General features: G+C 40.1%; 1 protein-coding gene across 1 annotated transcript in view; it reads right to left on the minus strand.

Moving 5' to 3' along the window:
• The window catches only part of LOC102686985 (regulator of G-protein signaling 3-like), a 183,414-nt gene that overhangs the window by 162,795 nt on the left and 8,901 nt on the right, over positions 1 to 11,718 (minus strand). Inside the window, exon 2 of the mRNA XM_069183310.1 lies at positions 5,502 to 5,596. Coding sequence (XP_069039411.1) covers positions 5,502 to 5,596 — 95 coding nt within the window. The remainder of the gene's footprint in view (positions 1 to 5,501; positions 5,597 to 11,718) is intronic.

Below are 11,718 nucleotides of genomic sequence, written 5' to 3' on the forward strand. Positions count from 1 at the left end.
TGGCAGTGTAAATTTAGCCTGCCAGAAAGAAAAGTGAAATTCAAGACACCAGAAAGTTTCAGTTTCACTGAAGGCCAGCCAAGTTACACCCCAAACAAAACTATTACATTGAGCAATTACTACTGACAACGTAATAGTCGTGCGTGACAGTTATAAGACAACCGTACAGTTTAAAGGTGTCTTCATTGGACTTTGCTTTCTCTGAAATAAGCAGAAGGATCTAACACAAAAATAGTACCTGCTCCTGATTAAAACTTAAATGGTTGCAAAGCTGTCCCTGCATCCTATGACAGCTACACTGCAAACTGGATTTAAGGTATTTTTCTAGAACCTGTGATTATTTTTAAAATCATGGATCTTCACAGAGCAGATGTCATTGTGGGGAGAGGGTATTTGTCGGAGGCAAATATTTGTCCTGTTGCATGGACATAGTATAATATAACTTAGGATCGAGGTAATTCATTTAATGCTTGTGACTGAGCCTAAACATGGACAACGTGACTCCAGAGATCTTTGCCTGAAAACTCATGATGACTTTAATTCAAGGGACAGACAGGAGGCTGTGCAGAGATTATGGAGGAATTATACATAAATTACTTTAAAGACAAGCCCCCTTTTCCTATGACTGCTATACTCTTCCCAGACTGCTTCCTAAAACCCACCATTTCTAATAACAATGAAGCCCCTTTATTCTCTAACTGCACTAATTAACCCCATGTGAGTATGCAGAGTGCATAGTGACCGACAAACGGCGGACAGGTACACGTAAGGCACTAAAATACAAAAGGGTCAGAGCGCCCTTAAGAGGAGGGACGAGGATCGTGACACAACATGAAGTAAATGTCTAAAACTGATACGTCTTAAAGGATAAAGAATGTAAAACATTTAGTGCCCTAGACAAGAAAATATTATTACAATATATAGATGATATATACTGTGAATTACTGGAAACAAAATACACTTTATCTGATAAAGATGAAAACATGGATAAAAATCAGAAAAGGCCTGTCCTATTTTAATTTACTGTCTAATATTTTTTCTCAAATTTAGCTTGGTGATTGGTTTTGCTCATTCCCAATTCTGAATACTGAGATAGTGAGTATGCAGCACCTTCTGTGTCGAACGCTACAATGATGTTTTTCTTTTTGGACTTCCCTGCGGGACCTCAGGACAGTTAGGGAGCAAGACCAATCTAGCACTGGCAAAAGTGGTGGGATCTTCATCAAGTGGGGAATGAAATAAATCACATCAGCTCCGTTATATTATTTCAGCTGATTTTCCAATATTGGTCGAACCAGTAGGTTCTGCCTTTCTCAAGGGCTTGAGACACCGACTCCCAGGAAACAGGCATCGAACGGACGTGATGTAACTTTGAAACGCTTCTCTAAAGCGCTTTGAAGCAAAACAGTACAAAAGAGGATCCAAGCAGCAGTTCATACTGGAGATGGTGAAAGTTACGTAGTAGCTGACTTCAGTCCTGTGCAAGAGTTCACAATGTGCTGGGTAGAAAAGCTTGACCGTCACGCCTATTGTTCTGGCCACGTGCACCGGGACGTAGCAGCCGGTGAAGATGAGCAGGCAGACGGCGATCACTTGCACAGACTTGGCTTTCATCGCCCGGCTTTTGAGACTGCAGGCGTTCAGTCTGGAAATGTAGGTGCTCAGCCAACTGTAGCACACCAGGCACACGGTGAAGGGAACGATGAGACCCACGATGAGAACGACGACGTTGTAGGAGAAGTAGAGCACCGCCATACCCGACTGGTGAATGCTGAGGCACTTGGTGGAGTTGTGCACCTCCGAGGTCTCCAGGATGACGAAGAAGGGAAGCCCCTGGAGAAGGAGCACCACCCAGACCACCAGGCAGAGCTTCTTGACGAAGCTCTTGTCCGCACAGCGGGATTTGGATGCTCCCTGCACGACCGTCAGGTACCGGTGAATGCTGATGAGCGTCAGAAAGCAGATGCTCCCGTACATGTGAGCGCTCAGCAGACCGACTTTGAGCTGGCAGAGGAACTGTCCGTAGGGCCAGTGGTCCGTCAGCGAATAGAGGACGATGAAGGGAGCCACGGGTGTGATGAGCACGTCCGTTAGGGCCAAGTTGAACTGCAGCACCATGCTGGCGTTCCATTTCTTCACGTGGCACCCAAACACCCACAGACCCAGACCGTTCAGGAAGAACCCACTGATATAGACTATACCCAGAAGGCAGGGGAGGGCGTTGTGGAGTCTGTGGGGCTGGCACTGGGTACTGTTGGACAAGGCTGGGTCCATTGGAAAAATGACTTCAGTCTCCTCCTGAGATGGAATAAAAGAGAAATGAATGCAGGAATAAAAGAGAAACTTTTACAGTATTTATACTGTTGGGAAGGTGTTATCGAAGGTATGTGTAATAGTGTCATTTTTTTGTATGTGTACCATGTTTTGATATAAATGTTCCCATTCTCCTTAGGAACTCTTTGAGTTATCCATAGGTTGTTTTGATCAGGGATTACACAATATATTTCAGGCATGGCATGAAACAGACACGTCCACAGAGTCTGACACAGCTCTCACAGCCTGTTGGGGATCTTTTTTGCTTTACTTTCCCAACTCACAAGCACTCTTCTCCACGAGTGGTGCCACTACATGGCCCAGGGCAATAAGCAAGAGACACATATATGATAAATTCTCTGAGCCCTCGGTTTGCAGACTCTCAGGCTCAGAGCCTCCTACTCTTACACACCTCTGTTCTTTCACAACCTTCTGCGAGATCATCTTGCCTTTGAGCCCTTTGCTAGCGGATATCTGAGCTCAACGTATCTTACCTCTGGTTCTCTCTCTTATGCTAGTCCCTTGGCCGTTTCCTCACTCTAGCTTGGAGCTGCCTGCTCCCCAGTGCCGGACGCTGCAGTGTTTCACACTCAACGACGGCTATCGGTTCTCTCAAATTCCACCAGTCAGCCCTTGGACTTCCAGGCCTGCCTGCGGCCCCTGACATCTCCACTTGGGCAGGGTCTCCTCCTCACAGCCCTTGTGCCTCAATCTTACGCCCAGACTCATAACACTAACATTAATTACCTTATAACCTCATCCTTGCATCCAAGCCTGTGACTTGCAGTGGCTGGCACATCTGTCCCTTGTGCCCCATCCCCACTGTCATTACTCAATGCCCTTACTCACGACTCACCCTTTACTTACAGCTTCTGGTGCATCTCTCTCCCCCAGACTTTGCTGTCTCACTAAGTTCACAGTTTCTCCTGGTGTACCCTTCCACTCCAAGCCACATATTCATAAAGCGAGGATCCCTCCACTGCGGCCCTGCTCCCCGAGGCCAATAGCCAGACAGAGCCTTTTCACTGATGCCCAGATCTTACTGTCTTCACACATATTCACATCGGTGGTGCCCTCACACTGTCGCCACTCCATGTCCACCGCCAGAGGTCATCAGCCAGATAAACCCTTTTTCTCCACCTGATACCTAGTTCTGCCAGGTGAAGGGCTGCTCCACCACACCTACTCTCTGATAGACACAGTAACTCACGTTTAACTCAATAATATACACATAGTGGACTCGTGAACAGGCTGACCCTTTGAACTCAATAGATTGTTCTTAATTGTTGCTCTTAACAGGCCCCTTGCGGGGTAACCGATGGGAGTATTGGTTTGGGTTGCTTTGTTGCTGCTGGACCCAGATGATTTTGTATCATTGGTTAAAAAACATCTTTATCTTTAATTAAAGCCTTTCATGAAGATATCATTCCGTTTAAGATAAAAAATATGAGAATACGCACCAACATAGGAGTGTCAGAAAGCTTTTCTTAACAATGCATTTATTGCTTAAAATACTGGAAGCAGCTTTTTAAAAAAAATACTGTACAAAAAGAAGGGGAAGAAGAGGAATAAAAAAGAAGATGTGTGGCACTTCCTAAATCATGAAACCGACTTCAAAACCCACTTCTTTGTGTTGCATTTAAATGTTATAAGCTGCTTAACTACAAGAAAATTTAAGTTGTTTTTCTGTATGCCCTATATCTAACAAGATTCTCCTGAAATTTTCTTTTTGATGCTGTCTGTATAACTATTGTTGCCATATCGTTTCCACTTGACTTACACGCTTAGAATATTTAGAAAAAAGAACTACCCGATATACTGTCTGTCCATTACATAACTCAAATGAAAACACAATGAGATTAACGTTTGGCCGATTTTTGCTCTAACTAGTGAATAGCTTTAAGAAATTAAGAACACAGGAACAGAAACAAATGAGATGAGGTCCTTATATCCCATAAATATTTGTAAAATTCCAACCCTCCCATTGGTGGTATCAAGTGTGAGAGCCATTAATCTTTGGGAATAATCTATGAGATTTAATTGACATACTGTATGATTACTGTATCAGAACTGTGACCAACAGTTTTATTCTTACAAGATTTATATATCTATGCTGTCACAGCAATAACTGTTGTCTGTTGTCAGATGTCATCTCTGAAATAGTTTTTCGGAGGGTCCTTTGTCCTTTAGAGGATTTCTTACCTTAGCTTGGCTACTCGTCCGCTGCTTGGAGTTCAAATCCTGTGGCGTTTCTGACTTACTAATTTTCTTCAGTATAAAATGTAGAACAAGCATCCAGTCAGCTTGCGAGCAAACGTCCTCACTTTCCTCCGTCTCTCTGTTGAACTAACTTGGCCATACTGCCAGATTTTTCTGAAGCATCACTTCTTATATTCTTCCACACTGTACTAATACTGAAACCTGTTACTGCTTTCAATAGGGAAGTAGAAATGACATCTGTTTCTGGAACACGAATCCTATCAAGTGCCTCATTATGCATTACTGTAAAGTACAAAATATGTCATTAATGCTTCCTTTGAATTAGGTTCTATGTAGTCTAGTAGACGTTATGTGAGATGTCATATGTATTTCCCTATAGGATCCCCTTCCAAGTAATAAAACAAGCACATACATTTCAGTAACCCTAATGCTAAGCCTGATCACAAATCTACACATAAAACATACAGTAATGTGAACTTATTAAAGAATGCTTGTGCATCTAATGTTCTGAAGGTTGATAATAACATCTTATGTAGCCCCACAAGAAGGCTTAAGTTTGATTTATGTTAAAGAAAGTGTAATTCAAAGTGTAACACTGCTGTTTCTCAAAAGGCACTTAGAAATGTTTGAAAGGAAAGTACTTAATCTGGATCTTACACTTCCCAGAGAAAGATTCCCAGGATAATTACCTGCTGGAAGTTGCTATACATAAGGGCATTGATGCGCTTCTCCAAAGTCATTTATTTAAAATCGTAATCACTTGAGTCACTTCTGCTACTACTGTATGTTGGTGAAATCTTAATATTATCATACCTATTCTCTTTGTTACAAAACAATTTCAGAACCGGGATTCTCATCTTGGAATTGTTATCGGGAATAGTTCTATTGGGCTGAGTGATGTGCAATGTCGGCTAGGCAGTGATCTGTAAAGAGTATTTCTATAGAGGCAAAGAAGCAAGCCCTCTCACCTTTTGGGCGGGGAGGTGCTCCAGGGCCCCACCCTGCTGTGGGTGCTCTTCATGGGAGCCATTTTCTCACGGCCGCCAACCTCTCCGGCTCCATCCTGGGTCGAGAGAGAGACAAAAGTGTCAGCAAGCATGCGACCAATATCCTGCAATGCGTTGCTTGAATTCTGGATGCCCCTGTCAGGTCACTGACACCTAATATGGCCAAGCCTGCAATAACGCCATGATTACATGGCTGGGAGGACCAATTATAATAAAGCTCCCTGCAGTTTATATAGCGCCTTTCATTCCAGAGAGCTTTTTCAGTTAGGAGGGACCCCAGAACCTTTATGCACTAGTGGCCCCACTTCTAGTAGAGAAGACATAAAGAGCCCCACCGAATGACTGCAGAGGGAAATTTAGGCATTGCAGAATGCCCGGGGGGGAATTTAACCTGGACCCCAGGGTTAACTCCCATAAATTTAGGAAGAATGCCACAAGCTCAATGGCGAGGCGGTCGGGACGTTGGTTTTGCATGTCAGGGCAGACTTGTTTGCTGATAAAACTATGATGAGGGGGACAAACTGTGGCAGGGGGGACTCAATTTAACCCAATGCCATTCAATGACAATACCATGCCTGTTCTGTATGTATGGACTTACTCGGAAGACTACAAAGAGAAATAAACACGTTACTCAGCCAGTATGGCCTGCTCTATCCAGCCCTAAGGTTTTCAAGATCGGACCATTTTGTTAACGGAGACTGTTCAGATTTATTCACTTCTATTTTTATCGGCTGGAAATAATCTGGGATAGAAACCACTTCTGACCCCTCTGGATTGAGCGTTCATGATTGTGTTGCTGTTGATTTAAAGAAACACACAGAGCTTAGTAACACAAGTGGGATTCCTATGGGAAACTCACCTGTAATCTAAGGATGTGCATCATGTTTGTAGAGATTGGGATGGACTTGTAGATTTGTAGATATGGATCTGGATATTCATCTAAAATCATCTAAATGAATCTAAAGAGCATCATATTTCAAGCAAAATTGAAGATCAAGAGGGGAGATTTCTCTGCTTATCAGGTAATTGGAACAAAGCAATATCTTTTAATCTATGTGGTCCTAATTCGGATGACCCAACATTCTTTACAAAGTCATTTTAAAAAGGTTAGCAAATGTGCTAACTATTATTCTTGAAGGGGATTTTAATGTAGTAATGAATCCTAGTATTGATCAAACCTGAAAATGATTGACTTAGTGCTCTAAAGAGGCAGTAGCACTCCACAAACTGACAACTATACCTAATTTATCAGACACATGGAGAATCCCCCCACCCAGCAGAACAAGATTATACCTCCTTTTCTGACAGACATAAGTCATTTTTTCAAGAATAGATCACCGCTTACTAGAAAGGTTTATTCAAAGTTTTGGGGAAATTAACTTAAATTCTGTTTATGACTCTAAATTCATCTGGGGATCACTTAAGTACTGCTTAAGGAGTTAACTCAACAGAATAGCTACATTTCACACAAGGCAAAGGAAGCAAGAAGAAGCCTCCTTGCTCTCCAAAATTAGTTAAAAATCGTAAAAGTTAAAATGATTAGAAAAATGGAATGATCAGGATGGGGGTAATCGTACACTTTCCCAGCTATGATACAATGAGCTATCAAGGGTAAAAACAGAATTTTCATTAAACAGAACTTCTGCCAAGAGGAGCAAAAAGAAAAATGTAAGCAGCCAGATTAAAAAAACAACCTTCACACATTATTATGAGCAGCATCAAGAAAACAGATGGATCTGTTACCTATCAGAGAGCAATAAATTCAGTCTTGTGAGTTTTTATAAAAAGATTATATTAACCAGAAGTCTCTTGCAAATTGAATAATATTCAGAGCTTTCTAGCTAGATCCAGTCCTCCCGAAACACTCTACAGAAGATAGGAACAGTCTGAAGAGAGCTCTCATCTTCTCAGAGATTAAAGAGGCTATAGCCTCTTTCTCTCATAATAAATCACCCAGACCTGATGGGTACACAGCAGAGTTCTTTCAGACTTTTCAGCCTATACTTAGCCCAATTTTACTTCAAACATTTGATAATATGTGTTCAACTATTTTGATATAATTTAGGGAGTCTATAATTATACTTACATTACAGACAAAAAGGGTGATCCATTTGAATGTGGCAGCTACTGCCCTATAAGTATAATGAATTTGGATAACAAGATTTTAGCGAAGATACTCGCTAACCAGTGAGATAAGTTGCTAACAAGAATCATACGTCATACAAGATTAAACAGGGTTGAGGAAAATAGATATTCTAACGATAAAACAAGAGAGCTGTTTAATTTGATGCATCATGCCAAACATAGTATAATAACATCAGATATATACACTGGATGCTGAGAAGGCCTTTTTCTCAGGATTGAATGGAACTTTTGATATGCTGAGTTAAAACTGTTTTGTTATGTCCCTAATTTAATTAAATAGGTTGCAATCTTATATTGTCAGCCACAAGTATCTATATTGAATAATAGCTGTACTTCCAGACCTTTTAACCTGTACATAGACAGAAAGCAAGGGTGTTCCCCTCTCACCCCTACTGCAAAACAAGGGCGTCAGCACAGATAAAAGGTATAGGTGTTCCTAAAAATGTTAACTAATTTTATTGTACGATGATGGTGTTATACTGTTCTTGAAAGATGTACTTAGATCATTTTCTGCTGTAGTAGACAGTTTTGAAAGTTTTAGTCAGCTTAAGGCTTACAAGGTTAACTGAGGCAACTCTGAACTTTTATTTCTTCATCTGCCACTGTTGAACTAATACAAGTTATCACAGAGATAAGTTATCTGAGGTTGCAAATAAAATCTGGTTTAAAAGCTACTGGAGATGCAAATTTAAGAGATTTCTTCAACCAAATTAATAGAGATACTTAGATTGGGACTTGCCTATCTATTTGTGAGGCAGAATTTATATGCAGTAGTTATGATGATGATTCTTCCCAAAATAAACTATGTATCGAGAATGCTGTCTATGAAGATCAATAAGAAATGGTTTAAGGACATGCATAAAATAATTCAATATTTTAAAGGGTAAAAACAGGCTGGTTATGGAAATCAAAGCCTTCTTTCTAAGCTGTAAAATGAACTGCATGCTGTTGTAACATTGTCAAAAGTTTAAGATGTTTAGGGCACATTGAAGAGCTTGATACTGTTTGCCTTCAGTTAGCAGACAAAAAAAAAATATTTTGCTTGTTTCTTCTACTAGATGGTTATATTTTTACATTTGTCTGAGACATTATGGGTTTGTCTGCATTCACATACTTGTAAGCACAAAAAACACGTTACCTTGTAGGAAGTGTTGAGCTTGTAATTGGAGATAACAATCATGGAAATTCGAAATACATTGCATAGATAAAGCTCCTTCTAAGAACGACAAGTGTCTTTTTTATCTTTCTTTCTAGCACCTTGGTTTCAGCGATAACAGATCTAGTTTGTTTTCAGAAATTCACAGGCTATTTATATCTTATCTGTGTCATCTGACAATTGCTACAGTTGCATGAGAGCTTTGTTACATTTAAAAAGCTCAAAATGGAGACAAAAAGCTTGATATTAATCTCTACTGTATTTAATCTTGTTGCACATCTGTCTTAAAACCACTTGGTTATTTCTGTCAAGGGTCTGGTTGGAAATATTCTACTGTTTGATGCCCTTGACAGAACAGCTTATATTTCTTTTATTTCTGAGGACCACAGTAGTGTGTGGTTTATTTATCTGAACTGAGATTCTTTAGAATAATGTTTTGGCCACAATAATACATTCTTGCTTCACATCTGTTGTCATCAGTTTAGGGTTAAAGGGAGTTGTTTGGTTGGTTTGTAAGTTAAAAAAGCTACTGATTTAGTTTTGGCTCCACAGCAGAGGTAGCACTCTCCCCATGGCTCAGCAAAGCAAATTGTGTTCCAGCCATGCCCTCAGATACACAGGTGAACCCTTGATAGATGTTACAATAGAATTAATTTGAACTGTTTGGATGGTCTCACGTAAAATTAGAAATGTTTTGAGTTAAAAAAAAGCCATTTACCAACATTCCAAACAAGAAACTTTTAAGTAGTTCAGGTAGTTCAGCTGCGTCAGCATGCGTAGGCTGCAAATGAACAAGTGATAGGTTTATTCCATGCTGAAAAAAAGAAGAAAGAAAACACAATGTTTCGGCCGTGGAGGAGGTGTGAGGATTTTGATTTTGGCTGATTCAGGCTGATTCCCGAATTTGGCTTTATGGTGCCCTGCAGAAGTATTCACACCTTACAAACATCTTCCTCACACTACTGTAGGAGAAGGCTCCACGGCCAAAACGTTGTGTTTTATTTCTTCTTTTTTTCAGCATGGAATAAACCTATTACTTGTTCCTAAGCAACTTTTAAGTTCAGTTTAAGGCTTCAATTAGGTAATTAAGCTCAGCTGGAATGAAAACCAGACCAAAGATTGGGGACCCCCAGATCACATCACATCAAAGTGAATGTGTCTATATCACGCATGGTTATCTTGGGAGGAGACACACAGAAACATTAGTTTTGGCTCCACAGCTAGAAAGGCTAGCTGTGGTGACTAACTGCTGATTTTGTGGACGTTATGCCACGTGGTTGAGTTTAGTTTCTAAATAACCACAAAGAATCCTGCAGGGAAAACTGTGAAGAAGGCCAGAATTGCAGAGACTCTAAATTGTTTCGAACCAAACATTACCAAGGAAGTGAACAAACAAGTAATTGTGAATTTGGCTTTATGGTGCCCTGCAGAAGTATTCACCCCTTACAAACATATTCCATGTTGGTTAATAATTACACATGAGGGCTCCACATTTTTAAAGGGAATGTTTTTTTTTTATCAAACTTTAAATGCCCTGTATTTATGAAGACTTTTGCAAAGCACTATAAATAATGCTTGGGGTACTGTGGTTTAAAGAGATTAAAGTGAGGCACTAAAACTGAGGCAGCCACAATATCGCCATGTTAAAGTTTAGTTACGCAGTTTCAAATAAGAGAGATTTGTTTATGCTTGTTTAGGGTAACCCTGAAGCTTAAACCAGTATTAGCATTTTCCCACAAAATGAGCCAGTAAACCACAACCTACAGTATGAATGGAGGATGGTAAAATGTAATATAGTATGAAAATATTTGTCACAAAAATCAAGATTTCCAGTCGAGTGAGACACGTTGAGAAGTAATCATTTTACCAATAAGCGATCACCAAGCCAAAGGAAAATGTGATTTCTGGTGGTCATACAGTACTTTACCCGAGTTTAGCAAAGGAATCGAGGGGAACCATCACTCTGGCAAAATAAAGAGACATTTATCTAAAAACCAAGTGGAGGATAAAAATGACTTTCCTGTTTTATTTCTCACGAAGGAAAAAAAAACTCAGAAAATGTCCTTCCATACTGCAGTACAGCCTAAGCAGCAGGTCAGCTATTCTAATTTTTCCAACTATTAACCTGCTAAAAATGCAGAACAACTCTGAAATGTTCTAGTATCAGTTCTAGTGCACTCGCTGCTATATCACATTCCAGCCATCAATTTTCTAACCACTTCTTCCAGTTGCCTTGTTATTAGAATTTGTCATTGTACAATGACAGACTTTGATTGGGAACACTAAAGTGTTTTTGATCCAAGTGGTTTTAGCATCTATGAGATCTGATGTTTTTTTATCCTGCCGTGATGTCCTGAGGCCCCAAATTAAATAATACAATTTCAACCCAACTATCGCAAATTCCAAAGTCTCTAACTAATGATGGCAGACACAAGAAAACGCTGGCAAACAAAATGTTGCCACCATCTGACACGACCAGATTTTGATATTGCTAGTAGGGTTGGAGTTTAGATGTTTGGGGAGACTGTGGCCCAGACTATGTCTATGGTCAGTGAACTGTGCTAGTTATTTACTGTTCCTTCTCATGTGCAATGCATGCAGGATCATTAAATTGATTCCTTCCCCTCACCTTAAACATGATGATGAGAAACATTTAGACCTTTCTCAGTCTTTGTCGTGGTTTTCCTTCCAACTATGTCCTTAACTATTAATGCGAATTGATGCAAGTAATTAATTTGTTTCACGGCTTTAAAGATTCTGCATTTAGTCCTTGCTTTCAAAAATACAAAGTACATTTTTTATGACCCTAGAACACAGTTGTCACTCTCTATTTCTGTCTAAAAAGGCTCTTGATACATGATGAAAAGACACTGGCAG

Source organism: Lepisosteus oculatus, chromosome 24 (genome assembly GCF_040954835.1).
Source record: "Lepisosteus oculatus isolate fLepOcu1 chromosome 24, fLepOcu1.hap2, whole genome shotgun sequence".
In the NCBI taxonomy this organism is placed as follows: domain Eukaryota; kingdom Metazoa; phylum Chordata; class Actinopteri; order Semionotiformes; family Lepisosteidae; genus Lepisosteus; species Lepisosteus oculatus.